The following is a 16199-nucleotide window of genomic DNA, read 5'->3' as shown; positions in this document are numbered from 1 at the left end:
TCCTTTCCTCAGTTCCAATGGGAATTAAGAAATTTTAATAACCTAGAATTTCAAAACGTTGTTAGATGCTTGCTCAGCTTTATAAATGCCAACTTAAATACTTAAATAAGCCTTTCCCTTGTGAATCTCAATTTGCCTACAAAAGGAATAGCTGGTGTTCAAATCAAGGTTTGGAGGCTTCACCATGGCTTGACATCTGGAACTTGAGCCAGCACCATGAGGCCAGCAGACTTCTGTGCAATTCTTGTCTGCTTGCACCGATGTTGTTGCAAAGGCTGGAGATGCAGCAAGGCATTCTCAGCTAGCTTGAGAACTGATATGAACAGGGCTACTGACAGAGCATGCACAGGAGCTCTACACCTTGTCAAAAATTAATTTAGCTTTCTTAAGCGGTGAATTTTAGGCTTTATAGTTTCACTGCAAGTTCTCAGGATAGGTAGTTTTGTGCTCTGCCCACCCAAGCATCTGTGACAGCAGTGACTTGCTACATGGTGACATGCTGCCACCGAGAGCAACCTGGCTTCATATCCAGACATGAGAAACATTTCACTACAATGCACTTTTAGAAAGCTCTTAAAAATCAGCTTCCCACGCTGGCTTCGTGCACGCCTATATTTAGAAGAGCAGCAACACATTCAGGATGTGAAATCCTGGATTTAAATCACACAGAAGCTGGGCTCGGGGGGCAGGAGGAGGATAACTGCGTTGCCCAGTGTCAGGGCTGCTGCCTCCTGTTTGACAGCAGAGCAGGCACTGACAGCCCATAACTGCCCACACAGCAAGCTCCAGGTTTCACCCACTGATTTACATACCAAACCCAGTAACCTGGTGCAGCAGGAGCATCTCTCTTGGACTGTAATCAACCTTGATTAAAAAAGCTGGAACAGTGCGTAATTTATTTATTTTTTACCTCCCTTGGTACTTTATTTCCGTGATTACTCTCACTACTAAGTTGGAACTTCATTCTAATTGAAAAAAGAGGAAAGAGTAGAATGAAGCATGGAGGCATTCCTCCTTCAGGCAGTTCAAGCATTAGAGTTCAGATCTCACATTACTGCTGTGCTGTTACCCTTAGCTTCAAGACAGACCAAAGAATATATGGAAAATACAACTCCCACGTGCATTAAGGTAAATTATACAGGATTGTGAATATACAAATAGAAGGGGGGGGGAAGCCATTCTGAAAAGCAATCATTTGACAGTGCTTCAACATTGGGCCATTTATTTCCCCAGATAGCAGTTGCCCATTTGGAATACACCAGTTATCTCTGCACAGTGGACTACTAATTTTAATTTTATTTCCTGATGCTGAATCTGTTCCTAGAACTCAGTGTATTGCTCAGCAGAAAGTTCATTGCTGCACTCTGCAGCAAGGCTCTGAACCCTGCAGTGCTATATAAATTAAGTTTTTTTGTGCTCTCAGAATCAATCCACGGATTGTGCAGAAATCCAAAAGCTTTGGAAAATGAAAATGAGTATTTTAAAATGAAAACAACCACTTAAGAACTATCCTGTCTTCAAAAATTCCACTGAAGAGTTACCACCTGATACTGCCTTTCACTTTGAAAAATAGCTGTCATCATTTTAGTGGAATCCAAACTTAAATTTGTTTGGTTCTGTTTAGCAGGATTGTCATATTTATAGTGCTAGAGCATGGTGGATACTGTTCCCAAAAATCACCTTCCCACGAGTAGTCATAGCATGATGTACACTTGTTCCTCCACAGAAAGAGGGGCTTGGGAAAAAACGATCAAGTAGTTAGCCTGACAGGCATCATGTTGAAGAGGAGGAGGAACAAAGTTCGCTGTTAGAAGTGCCCATTTTCTTATACTACTTCTTGATTTCTCAAGTATCAGAGGAAATGCCACCTCCAATGTACAAATTAGAAGAATAATTACAGTTTTTACAGAGGGCAAAGTGTGTAGACATCATTTATGTCTATTGCTATCAAAGCTGACTAGAGAATGTCTGCAAGTAGCACTCAATCCAGATTTCCTTTCTCATGTACTGTGGTATTTAATTTTGCCTAGATTTTTCAAATACATATTAAGAGAAGCAGCCTGCAAGTATTCAGTCACTAACTAGTGGGGGGGGAGTAAGGTACAAGCTGGCTCAGTGCAAAGGTTCTTTTTATTTGTACTGAAGGAACAGGAAAAGTATTTCTGGTTATCACAAAAAACAGAGTCTCGTTTATGAGAAGGCACAACACATCAAATCTAGCCTACCACGCTTGGGGTAGCTCACCACATTTTACCCAGACAGAATGTCAATCTCCTTACGCCAATCTTAACAAATCCATACATTTCTCCATTTAACACTACAGACTCTGCATGAGATCACATACAACTATCAAACCTTCCCCTGTCCTCAAAAGGAGTGGAATCCAGTAGCACAGTGTGATGAATGTGTACCATCTCCACCGAGAAATAAACATGTACCATCTCCACCAAGAATTCTGTGTAGTGAACAGATACCTGTGCAAGACACATCTGACCTTTCCACGGATCTCCTTGGCATACAGCAGGTTTGATAGTTTGTCCCGAATACTGAAACATCAAGCTTAACAAGAGCAGCAAGAGAAAACAAAGTGTTACTGAATGCTTTGTGACACATGAAAGCATTTCTATGACTGAATATCAAAATACTGCATTTACAGAATTCATCTTTTAATGCACTTATAATTCAAAAGCATATTAAGGCTTCTAAAGCTGCCCTTTAACATGGCCTGAAAAGCCACTTCAAAAACAATAGCAGAAGGTCACTGGATTCTAAACATCTTTTTATTTTATATGTGCTGCCATAGAAAGTAATCTAACAGCAGTGTCAATGTTACTGGGGAAGAAGAATGTGGTTTTCCTTTTCCTGAACAAAATGTGTGATGTACATTAAGTCAGTCCAAAATCCTGATGTTAAGTACAAAAAGCAACTGCTTGAATTATAAAATACTGTATATACAGATATAAAAGTGTTTCAGAAAGTGTTCCACAAAGTTTCTAAACTTTCAAGGGCAAATCTTCAGCAGGGTAGATAGGTTGTTGTCTTCAAAGGTGAGCATCAGTTTGAGTAGAAAGTCTGAATCTTTATCTTCCTATGTTACAGCTGACACAGACTTTCATTTTCATCCCAAATAGGGATAATGCGATGGTCCTAGGGATTAGGGTGTTTTTTCCTGGAGCTATTAATTTAACAAGCACATACTCTATATATAAAAATGAAATGTCAAAGAAATTTATACAACAACTAGACTTTATAAAAATATAGATCTATAGTTTTACATGAGGAATTATCCAAGGTAAGTTTCCATTTTCTTTTGTCTTAACAATTAGAAATTGATTTTTATCCTTTGGAATCTTATCTATAGCTAGGAGTGTAAATTAAAATAATACGGAGTTATTAGCTGGTGAAGAGTTTCAAGAACCATTTTTCGTGTTTATTTTTGGCCAAAATTAACAAGCTATTGCATCCTGCAGTGCTCATCTTATGGTACTGAAGATATTAAATAGCCCATATCTACTTATTCCAGAGTTTTGATGTACTTCAGTGTTAAAACCCAAATATAAGTCATCTTAATTGTCCTTACTGTGAAAAACAAACAATAAATATTTCTATTTTGCTGTACTGCATTAACTCTTTACTGTGTACTGGAGGCAATAATGAATAACGTGGCCATTTGATGAAGGAATGTAAGAGTACATGCTGAAAAGAAACCCAGACTTTACAGCTGTCTGTATATATATATTTTTTTGTATATATAATTTTTTTATGTATATATATATATATATCTACAATTGCATTTTTAACCATCACTTTGCAAAAGAAATTTGATGTATGGACTGAACAATCATGTATAAACTTCACCAGCTGGAGACATTCAGGAGGAGCTAGCTTTCAGCTTGGAGAGCAGCATTTCATTCTTACGACATTCCTGTTAACAGAAAGGAAACAAGTTAGGTAGTAGCTCTTAACTCTATTGCTTAGATCTTCACCATCAGCAAACCAAACCCTCTAATTTTTAAAGATCTCCAAAATCCAAGATGGCATAACCTGCTTGAATTGTTTCCACTCTACTCCTAAGTAGGAGGGACATGAATTCAATTCCACGAATTTTCCTTCCTTCCCATTATTGTGGTGCCTCAAAGGCCTAAAACCTCATCCAAAAGATACGTTATATACAGTAAGCTTAAGAAAGTAAAATAACTCATTAGCTGTCATGGCATTAATAGACCTAAACCCATTCTTACCTTTAGGATTAGTGGATTAATTAAAATATTCAAATTCACTCTTGAGAAATGAAACAATTTGGATCTGCCTCTGCTGCCACTGACATCAGTAAGAGCAGCCAGTCTGGCAGATGTTCCTCTAGAAATCCCACCTGGACTACTGGTAGTTGCTAGGACCGTCCGTCCCTAAAGTACCAGCAAGTCAGGTGCTGCCTGCCCCCAATACCTAATGAAAGCATTTGCTGTTGCAGGCCCATTTGTTGCCTTTTAAATTCTCATTGGGTAGAAATGCAATGAACTACATCATGAGGCTTGCAAAAAAGAAAAAGTTCACAGTTCTGCTAATGGGGAGAGAGCTATTCATCCATTCCCACAACACAAGTGCTGCTCATTTCGAGGTAGCACTACAAAACTCATTCTCTAAATGAGATTGGCAGCTTCCTCAAACACCTAGCTTTTTGTGATTTAACTCTGAGGTAAAGTAGAGAAATGCAGAAAGTTTTTTTTCTGTTTTTAAAGTTCTAGACAAATCCATATATTTAGAAATTTGCTTCTTTGCTCCTAAACATAAGCAAGGTTTATAACACACTTCAAAACAATTAGTGTATCTGAGCAGATCTTCTTAAGCAACTCTTTATTGGTTCAAATACTCATCAGCTTACATTAGCAAAAAAAGTGTTCTTACCTCTTTAAATTCTTTCACTGTTTTAAAGTAAAGCCTCTGTTTCTCTAGAAGCTCCAAGTATTCATCATTCAACTGATCTCTTCGCATTTTGTTTTCTTGCTTCTTCTTTTCCATCTGTAAGTACACAGGAAGGATAAAAGGTCACCTACTGTATAAGGAATATACACATATGCACATAAAGCATAAGAAACGATTGATGATTTTAATAGACTTCAAAGATTTAAGAGTTCATTTTTAAGAACCCGAAGAACATCACAGCAGAGTTTTTTTGGTCTGCTTTCACTCCTTTGACTTATTGTGCTGTTACTCATTTCTGTGTGCATAACAGAGGTCAATACAGAAAACAAAACAATGAACTCCTAAGGCAGTTTCAATTTCATGCAGTTGCTTGCTACAGCAATTAAAAGAATGTCATTCTACCAAAAGAAGTGTAAGTATCTTCAAGCTCATCTACACTTGTTGGAATTGCACTGTTTGAAGTCTTTTCATAATTAGTTTGACTTTGACTCACTCGTTACGTCAGCCCTGGTAACAGAAAGATGACCCATACATACAACACCAGCATCACTATTCTGCTGTCCTTTGTCCTCTCTTTGAAAACAATGTTCTCCAACACAATAGTCTACAGTCAAAATGTTTAAGTTTGTTAGCACGGAGGGCTTTATGACAGCTTGAGTTGCATTCCATCCTGTTTTTTCTATATACACATGATTATCACATTTTATATCCGAAGTTTCTCCTTAGCTATTAAGACAAAACAGCCTATTACCTGGAAAGACTGCTTTTTCAATACACACTCTAATATATGTTGATTTGAAGTGCACCATACTTCCTTTTCAACTCAAATGAACAACTATAATCCACTACCAAGAATCTTCTGGCTCTACAGAGTAAACCATCTCAAAGCCCCTTAACAGTATATATTTCTATATGAATATAAAGTAAAACAACACAATAATTACAAGTTAGTAACTGTTATTACCAGGTACTTAAAACTACCCCACTGTATGCAAATAAATCCATGGACAGCTTCAGCTGGAATAGCTGTTGAACCTCATGCTTGCTTTGTGTGCATGTATTGCCCCAAACCTACTTAACAAGTCCACTGAGGCTGTGCTTTCACAGAATAGCCAGTAAGTGTTACCAGAAGTGATTTTGATCTCTGAATGAGCCCTGGGGCTCTGAACACCCGCAAACCCCTTTCACTTGCTATGTTAGCACAATATATTCAGCAGCAACACCTAGTCTTTTCTAAATCAGGTTAAATCCAGAAAGTGGGTCTGACATAGGCCTGGTTGTGCTTATGCAGTCCAAATGGAAAAAATTCTTATCAACTTCAGGGATATCAGCGAGATATTTGAACCAGCTGTTTCAAAGAGCTAAGTCACTACACTACCAGTAACAAAGTTCAGGGGTATAAGATTCCTCTTTCTTCTACTCTGTCCATTAACATTTTGGTGGTAAACACTTATGGATATGAAAGAGACAATACTTGTTAGTTGCTTGCTTAATTTGCACCTCACATACTGAATTTCTGCATCCATAATTATTATCCAAGATGCTTTTCTGAAATAATTCTCAGGTTCTAGAAGAAAAAGCAAGAAGAGTCTGACCTTCATTCGATTCTGTTTGATACCTTCCACAATCTGTTCCATCTGCCGTAAGAACTGCTCACGAGAACCAGAAGATGCCATTGCTCTGGAAAGAAAAAATAACTGATAAGGATGTGGGACAGTGTGTCTCATCTACAATTACCTTGTGTATTTACCCATGTCCAAGTACTCACATTGCTTAATATCCTGTGAAAAAAAATCATCTTTTTAATCAGTGATTTCAAGTGCAGTGCAGATCCTCAGGTGTTATAAACCATCAAAGAGATGGGAACAGAGACTGCAGAGCTCATCACAAGCATTTTCCTTGACAGTTCTTATCTGTTCCTTTTTCTTATGTGTTGTAATAAATAAAACTACTATTAACTAACCAAGAGCACAAACTTCCAATAAAGGCAGCTGATTAGAATATAAAGAAGTTGAGTAGAGGACTAGAACAGTAAACATTCTAATAATAATAATAATAATTTATGCCCTAACAGGAAAAGATCAAGACATGTTATAGGCTGCAAATTCTGAACAGATTAAGGAAAACAAATAAAGAAAATGCCACCCCACATACAACCATCAATAAAAACAATCTACAACACAGCTGTCAATTACAGAATTGGTTTCTAATGGCTGGACAGAATATCAAAAAGATCTTATCACTGAGCAAAACAGATCTAAGATCACTGCTGCAAAAGATAACATTTGAAATACCTCCTTTTTTTTGTGCTGGTGTGGATTTTTTGTTGTTGTTTTGGTTGTAATTAGAATTTTGTATAATAGGAAAAAAATTAACAAAAATCAAAAATTCTGGCACAGGTGTATAAGATTATAGAGATCATTAATTACTCTAAGAAAAAAACAATTTCACAACAGAATTATAAAAAGACAATTTTTTCTGTTATGAGGCCATATCCTCTCTTATGTCGCTATTGCACTGTACTGTTGTGACAAAAATTCACAATGGAGTTCCCCCACCATCCCCCAAAGTCAAAAAAAGAAAGAGGAACAAATACTGGCTGCATCACAGACTGATATTTGACCTTAAGCTTCCATGGGAACCATGATTTTACCTAAAGACTTCACACTTCATCAAAACCTTTAAATACAGAGTTAGTGTGTAATAAATATGTCTGAAATATGTTTGAGTCTAATGTTTTGTACATAATGTAATAACCACAAACTCACAAAATGAAGAAAAATACTTCAATTAATGCCAGGAAAACCATGACTGAATGATTTCTTTCCACAACTGCAACCGAACAGCCAGATATTAAAAACATATGTTGACTATAAAAGTTAAGTAATTCCAAGTCTGTGATTCCCCAAACATTGGCTTAAACAGAATTAATAAACTATTTTATTAAACTATTTAAGTTAATAAAATATTCTAACAATTTTTTACACTAACTCATGCCCCCTCCCATTTTTTCCAAAAAAACATACCACCCACTGCAACTATCAAGAGAAAAATGACCATTACTTACTGATGAAAGTTGTCATGAATAGAATTTAGTAAATTAACCTGTGAATTAAAAAAAAAGAAAATATACATTTGTCCTTTCTGATGTTACTCTGAGTTTTCACTGTCAATAACATGAAATTCAGATCTAAAAATGGACTGGTATCAATGCTTCCCTGACAAGCAGTCAGCTGCATGAAATCCTGAGCTGCTTTTTGAAAAAGGAACCACGATCCCTCTTTCTTAGTGACGTCTGTCCTAGTGGAGGAACCACAGAAGGCAGCAAGTCTTGGGTCAAAATTGAGATTTTTAGTTTTACTGATGCCCAGTTACACCACTGAGAATTTTCCTGCAGGACAGCTTTCCAAACTACAGCAATGAAGTAAAAAAGTTGTTTAAACGTGTTGAAGCTTACAGGTAGCTGTCCGCTGTTCAACTGTGATGGTGCACAAGCATATGTTATAGCTATATTAGAGTGGCATAATTAGTCCTAGTTGCTGTGTCAAAGTAGAACACTTTCACTAAACTATCTTAAAAAGTAAAAACTATGAAGAAGCCCTTTGCTTCTGAGATTGGAGCCAGTACCACACAGCCCCACCTAATACCCTACAGCCTTGCCAAGCAGTGCAGAACAGGTGAATTTCTGCACTGTATTCTTTGTGCTGGTCAGTTTTACCAGCTTCCATAAAGCCATGCATCATTACACACTTCACCTATACACATTTCAGTCTGTTCAGATGAACTTCTAAGAAGTAGAGAACAGCATTTCACTTGCATAGCGACTGTTATGAAGATACTAACATTGTACTTAAACAATACAGACATAGGTATTTGTAACCGTACTGAAGTATTTTGTTGCTTTTGGTATAAACTCATTGTGCAGATTAAACCATACTTTTTTTTCTTGCTTTCTAAACATCGCTGAGGGCACTAAAATTCACCAAGCAGCAGAAATTAATGCGATCCCTTCGGCTTTCAGTACTTCTCACAAGTCTCCTGCGGTTAAACCTTCCAAGCAGTTTCTTCTTTTGATGAGTGTTCTTTACTAAACAAACCTAAGCACTGCAAACAGAAGTATTTGCCCCACTGCCACAGAAAGCTAAAATGACTTCAATTAAATCCAAGATCTTTGATATAAATGAGAGAGCAATAGGTACCGCTTGGCAGCAGCCACAGTTGTTTGTGACCTCACTATGACAAATTCAAACAAATACTGAGCAGATTCCAAAGAAGCTGTGACGCTTAAAAATGCCTGTTACTCAAAGAAATTTCTGCATGATTCATCAACACTTGCCAAGCCCGCATCCCTGCCTTGAAAGTCTGTGTTTAATAATGCAATTAAGCAGTTTATACCACAAAACATTCAAGTAACAAGTAGCAGCACTGCACAGCTATTGCACAGTAAGCGTGTTAATGTGTTACACTGCAGAACAGTAAAGCTAATGGATAAACCCCCCAAAAATCAAAGACATAAAAAACTGAATTTTTAAAAAAGTATTTTAAAAACTATGATTAAAGCTATCAACCATATGAGCAGACACCTTTCACTGAGACACTGAGAAACAAATGATGCTGCAAGCCAGCAGCTGGAGTGTGCTTTCCAGAGTTACTGGAGATGGGTTGGTTAAGTTAACCAAGAAGATAGAAACAGGGTAATTTGGTCCTGTGACAAAGATATTTGCTAATCAAATGTTATTCGTGTTTTGTGAGCACAGTAAGCAGATTAAACATGCTGTACTAACAACAGCACTTTTTACAACAGACCACTTCCACCTCAACATTAGAAGTGTTCTTACGAACTCATTGTCTCAATTTTGCTCTCGAAGATTTCTGACCCTGCTCTGACATGGCTGAGTAAGTAGTTTTTACTTAGCTTTCTCTATCTTCTCCATAGACTGAATATTTAGAAAACAGCAACGTTCTCTTACCTCCTTTTCCAAATATACTTTCTTATCATCCAGTGTATTATAAAGAGTAAAGAACTGTTTTGTTTCTTTGTGAGTTGCTGAGACTGCAAAGAAAAAAAAGGGTAGAATAATAAATGGGGAGAAAAGAAACCTGTAAAAATACTTTGTAGGCTTTTTATAATATACAATTATAAATAACAGAACACAGTCTATAATACATTCTGGAAGAATATTCCTTCTGCATGTAGATCTCCAGCAGCATTCAGAGCTATCAGATTTTATAAGAACCAGGCTCCAGAATAACATAGCTCAGTGTCTAAATTACAGCCCAGCTGCTGACAGTCTGTTTCACGAACACACACTGGCACGATCAGCTGTGCTTCCTTACCACTGCCTATTCCTGTTCATCCTTCCTTCATGAACTTTAACCTCACACCATAGAGGCTGCTGTGCTGCTAACAGTTGCCCTGGCCTAGCTGGCACATTGGTGGGCAGGGGGAGTGCAGGGGCACAGAAGGGGAATGGATAAACTGACATCACCGTGTGGAAAAAAGGAGTGCATTAAACTGTATCTTTCAAGGTACAAACGTGCACAACATGCACGAAAGGTTTTACTGTTTGAAAGCCTCCTTTCTCTTCTTACAACATACACATGCTGACAGAATTTAAAAAGTGTTTATTTTCAGACAATGTTATCTATTTTAGGTGATTATAGCAGATGCTGGTCATAGTTCAATGCAGAAGGTAAGGCCTCCTTCCCCTTCAGGTCCACAAGATGATGATTGATACTCAAGTCTCTGAAGTGTTCATCTATTCTTTAGTTCTTCAATGACTAAGGAAATCTAAGACACTTTTGATTCTCAAGGGAAAAAGTTCAATTGAGAAGGACAGCTGGCAAAAGTTACCATGATTATATTAAGCAGCCTAGAATCCTGAACTGAAAAAAGTACATGTTTATAAAGATCAAATGATTTAATGAAAATTATTCCAGAGCTCATGAGTAAAGTCAGATAAATCAGAGTGAAATCATCCTCATGTATATGCATTTTAAGAAAGGGAATATTGGAACTTAAAAGCATTTCAGTACAGGACCACTGAGGTTGGAAAGCACCTCCAAAGACTGCCTGGTCCAACATGCCTTGGACCCATTAGTCCAAAAAATGGTTTTTGTCTACTCTGAAGATCTCCTAAATCTGGTCAAATGCAAGAACTCTTAAAAAAAATAAAAAAAAAAATGCCACAGTTCACAGAAAGACTTGCAAGACATTTTCAGCTCAATTTTCCAGAAGCTTAGACTGAGCAGTGCAGGTTCCTGGCCAGGAGACCAAGCACAGTGTTACCCTAAGTTACTGCACATATTTTGCACTACAGAAAACAGTCCTGTAAGATTCAAAGCCTCTTAAATCTGCAGCCAAGGTTCCACAAATCTCCTTAATCTTCCTGTCCTTCATACATAAACGAAGCCTCCATCTTCTGAGCAGGTAGATGCTGGACTTGATTAAATAAACTGCATAGCACATAAAAAGCAAATGGGGATCGAGGAGAGAAAAGAACTGGATTTGCGCTCACTAAAGCGGCATACCTATTCCATGCACTGAGCTAGATAATGCACATACGAAGATAGCATGTGACTATACAACTAGAGATGACTCAAAGACAATGGATATGAATCAAAATTAGATAATCATTTTAGAACTGCTCAACCTTTAAGAGCTTGGTTGGCACCTGTATATAACTGCAAAGTATCTTTAAAATACTAGCTTGTTCTTCTACAGAGAAATATATTCTAGCTTATGCCATTACACAGGCTACATTAAATACACACCAGTAAGTATGCCGGTCCATTGTCAGTTTGATGGAACAACTTTAAAATTTTATTCAGTTTGCATGCTCCATACCATGCGCAACAAACACATCGCTATCCAAACAGGCAACCAAGCAAACTCCCCCTTTTTATAACTTAGCTTAAAAGCAGTTGAAGATAACTTGTACTCTGATCCTAACAAGATATTGCAGGATATTTATAAATCAAAAATGAAATAAACAATGCCTTGTTTTCTTTGTAGTTATTGTCTTTACTTGGCATTATTTTTGTTGACATATCTGATTCTGAAACAAACTATCTAATATTAAGAGCAATTAATGAAGCATGACTTAAATTTATAGCAACCTCATTTGTAAATAGATTAAGGAATTTCTAAATACGTCGGTCATTTAACTATATGATTGAACTTGTTGCAACCAGAATTTACTCCAAAGACCTAATGTATCAAGTTTCACCCACAGGAGAATTCTTATAGCCAGCTTATAAAACCTTGATATTAGGTTGTATAATGTGAATATCAAACGACCCTTAAACTCCTCAAATTAGCAAGTGCTGTTTTACACTCCATAAGCTTAAAATGCAATTACCCTCCTTCCAGGGCTTTAGCTTTCAGCAAAATGTTCCTGCTTGATATACATACCCTGACTGTAAAGTTCAATAAATCTCTTCTGATATTGTGTTAGCTCAGCTCGGCTGGGTACTTCATCAATCTTGCGCTGTAATATCGCTATTTCTCTGTTTCTTCGTGCCTGAATAGAAAGTTAGGAGGGGAGAAAACAAAGCCTCTTCTCGTTCTTTTCTTGAAATGGATGAAGCCCCCCCAGCAATATTTTGTTACTAAATAATCAAGTAATTTGTTTAAAAAGCGTTGGCTGAGGCTCAGTATTATTTTATAACTGATTTGTGATTTATTTTTTAATTAAAACAACAAGAAGAGAGGTATTAAAAGTGACAAGGTAAAAAAAACATGAATAATTTTGTCCAGTTTATGAAGACTTACCAATAATAGCCGGATCTTTTGAAGTTTATCTTTCTCAGTTTTGTACTGCTGGTCTATAAGCTTATTCGGCTCCTAGAATTTGAGGACCCAAAACAGTTGTGTATTACAGCAACAAATGAGAGCACAATTACAAAAATGTGCAGATGGGTTTGTTTTGTATATTTTTTATCTTCCATTTAATGGCTCCCACTGAAAAACAACCATTTGCTTTTTTAAAGATGATTCATAATCTGCATTTAAATAAATGACAACTTTCATTTTTTACTGTAAACAAGTGTGTTTTGATAATTTTAATACTGATATTTTAGTTTTTAAGATTTGTCAGTAGTTTTCTCCACTGCTTTGCTACAGTCACACAAAATGAAGACACCTATCAAGAGATTCTTTGTACTTGTCCAAATGTTTATACTTTGATTCATCAGCAGGGTTAAGGATAAACAAGGCCCAGGACAGAACACAAACCCTCTGAGATGTGTGTCCTACATTTTCTGGATTGCAGATTTAAAGATTCTTTTTTTCTTCTTTAAAAACTTACAACTGAGGTGTACGTTTTCATTTTTACACACTGTGTTCAGGATGGCAGCATCATGGAATTCGCAGTTACCTCATTTTAGACACACAAATATACCAAATGTTTACTCATTGAAAATACAAGTGAGTCAAGCTCTTCATTTTCTGTTTATTTGTTATTCATTGCCTTCAGTCTGGATGCACTTGTGCTAAAACCTAGCTTCAGACAGCTGCTCACTGCATGCAGTGCACCCAGCCACTAAAAACATGTGCCTTCATTCTTCAAATAAATCCACTTTTAAGGAAAAAAGGCAACCAAAAACAAACACGCTTTCTGAGGAAGACTTGTTTTTGTCAAATATATGCACAACTCTTAACATTGAGATTCTTCCTTGCTGCTACAAAGATCAAAGTAAAGGGGATGAAAGCATCTATGAGTTAGCCCCATGGGTTCTAGCAAGAACAATAAAGAATACTACAGTGATTTTCAGTCTTCTGCACTTCTCTGTTTATTAGCCTGAATTGTGACTTTACCAGTGATAGAAAATAGAATTTTTCAGAGATTGCAACAGATATTTTAATACTTACCAGAATGTGCTGAAGTCAGAATGACCTAAACCAGCATTCTAAAATACAAACTGAAAATAAACAATTAACACATTTGATATTTACCTCTTCCTCCCCACTTTCCGCTGCCTCAGCTTTCAGATTCTCAATATTTTGTTGAAGACGCTCCATTTCTTCCTACAAAAAAAGAGGAGGAACTTATGTTGCTTTTAATTGAGACCACTCCTAAAAGGGGATGATGGCAGGAGGCTTGATGCCATAGACCTGTAACAAAACTGTGGCACTTATCACATACTTTATTTTAGAATTTGTAAGATTAAACAGCATTTCCTGCCCAGGGGTAAGGCGTCCATTATTGTTCGTTACATAAAACTGAATGTTTGGGGAAAACGAGGTTTCTATGCTCAATATCTGCCACAGGGCAATGTCTTTTTACTTTTTTTCATTCCATTAAATTTGATCTAACACCGTTTAAACAGAAGAGAATGAAAACAATTCTCTCTGATCATATTTCTAAGCAGCCCATAAATGCAGCAGTAAACATGGCAGCAAAACACTGTAATTAAGCAGTAAAACAAACTCTACTCTGAAAATTGTAATAGATTTGTCTCAATCTCTGTCTCTTCTGGTGGTTTGCTCCAAAGCTAGGGACTTCCAAGACACCTTCCTCTTGTGCACTGTGCTCCTCAGGTCACTGCTAGCTCATCCAAGGTGACAGAATGTGTTTCAGGCTGTGAATAGCACAGATGGTATCTAGTACAGCCTGATCTCAAACTTAGATTTATTGTAACATTATTATCTATTTGTAATCCTGGTTGCCACATCCCCAGATACTCTTAGCAGAATAGGGAGAGGAACAAGAAGAGCCACAGTACAAGGCTTTTTATCTAAAAACTGCCTTTTAACAAAGACCCTGGGCAAAACAAAACATTGAAGGCCACCCTACTTCAGATGCCCTGCCTGCCTTCCTTGTAGCTCCCTGCCTCATAGCAGGGAGCAAGTCCTTCTGGTTAGTTCAGTTCCAACCTTCTTGGTTGACAGACACATTGTAGTTATGATACACTGCAGAACTGTGCAACTGTCCATAATTCTGCAAAAAAAAATCAGTATTTAATACAAACCTGTAAGAGACAGTAAATGGCAGGGAGGGGAAGAAGGGACAAAGCAGAGAGAAGTATAAAGATACATTTAAAGATTAGTAAAGAAGCATTATATAAGAAATCAAAACTTACCCTACAATGTGCTTTGAATTCTTGCTCCTGACTTTTGAGGTTTTCATTCATGGCCACCAGTGCTCGCAGATTTTGTAATATGCTAAATTTGAAGATCCAGCAAACTGCATTAGTTTTTCAGTTTTTAATTTAAACAGATGGAAAACTAAGATACTAGAACAAGCTTAGTTCTATACAGTTTTCCAATAAAATCCATGTAAATTAGAAATCTAGATCTAAGTATTACTATGGTCAAAATAAAACGTGGTATTACCTTAAATATTTGGATGATTTTGCAATGTTTTCACCTCATTATTGTGGAAGTTTTGAAAGAGTACCCTAACTTATGCAAGATGAAGACTTCAAATATAAAGAAAATAAGAACAGGAAGGCTTCATATACATTTCGAGTGTGGTCAGTATTCTTCTACTTGTATTATATTTAAGCATCTACAATTATTTTCAGCTACGTATTGACACTCTTCACTCAGACTTCATAATATGACAATTTTTGCTGTCTTTGGAAGGAAGCTGGAAAATGTTTAAATTCTAATTATTTATGCCGAAAAAAGCAAGGAATACTTAATTACCTGGTTTTAAAACCATCATTTTTCATAACTTCAAGTGTCACAAAAGAAAGAAAAAAAACTTGCTTACCTAGAATCTGCTTGGGATTCTATTGCTTCTAAAGCTGCCAATTCCTTGTCCAGCTTTTCACTATAACTCTTGACCTAAGGGTTATAAGTAATAATTCTCTAAGACACACTTTTTAAATAAAAAAATATGATTGTCCCCTACATTGTGCCAAGTGACTTCAGTATGCTCATCTTAACTATTTTATGTTCTGTTGGAGCATGGGGTAAGGCAGTAACCGTGCCATCCAGCAACCTGTGAGTGCAACCAAAATGCTGGTAATACAAGGCACAGAACAAAGATCTAAGTGCTGAAATTGAGCAGGACTGCAAGGATTTATGAAGAACAAAATCCAGTCATGAGATTTCACAACCGGAAGAGGGTTCCACAGTTGACATACAAGATCAGACAGTAAAATCAGATACAACTTTCTCTTTCATACCATAATGTTTATTTCAATCCCTTTACTGTATCTATAATCCTTCCCACTGAAAAAGACAACCAACCAAAAAAAATCCAATTATTCATGATATTTCCGATCTAGAGTTATGCAGAAGCATCACCATAAAAACAAGCAGAGAC

At 36.8% G+C, this 16199-nt stretch overlaps 1 protein-coding gene across 1 annotated transcript in view; it reads right to left on the bottom strand.

The window, feature by feature from the left end:
- Positions 1-2762: 2762 nt before the first annotated feature.
- Positions 2763-16199, bottom strand: part of CCDC93 (coiled-coil domain containing 93) — a 39107-nt gene continuing 25670 nt past the window's right edge. The window contains exons 14-23 of the mRNA XM_035331659.1: positions 15642-15715; positions 15007-15088; positions 13880-13951; positions 12698-12769; positions 12338-12446; positions 9894-9976; positions 7991-8028; positions 6519-6603; positions 4906-5019; positions 2763-3925 (exon numbers count right to left, since the gene is read on the bottom strand). Of these exons, the coding sequence (XP_035187550.1) occupies positions 3872-3925; positions 4906-5019; positions 6519-6603; positions 7991-8028; positions 9894-9976; positions 12338-12446; positions 12698-12769; positions 13880-13951; positions 15007-15088; positions 15642-15715 (783 nt within the window). The 3' untranslated portion in view covers positions 2763-3871. The remainder of the gene's footprint in view (positions 3926-4905; positions 5020-6518; positions 6604-7990; positions 8029-9893; positions 9977-12337; positions 12447-12697; positions 12770-13879; positions 13952-15006; positions 15089-15641; positions 15716-16199) is intronic.

This window comes from Oxyura jamaicensis, chromosome 7 (assembly GCF_011077185.1).
Source record: "Oxyura jamaicensis isolate SHBP4307 breed ruddy duck chromosome 7, BPBGC_Ojam_1.0, whole genome shotgun sequence".
In the NCBI taxonomy this organism is placed as follows: Eukaryota; Metazoa; Chordata; class Aves; order Anseriformes; family Anatidae; genus Oxyura; species Oxyura jamaicensis.
The sequence above is the reverse complement of the archived record's forward strand: the minus strand, read 5'-3'. Positions and strand labels throughout refer to the sequence as shown.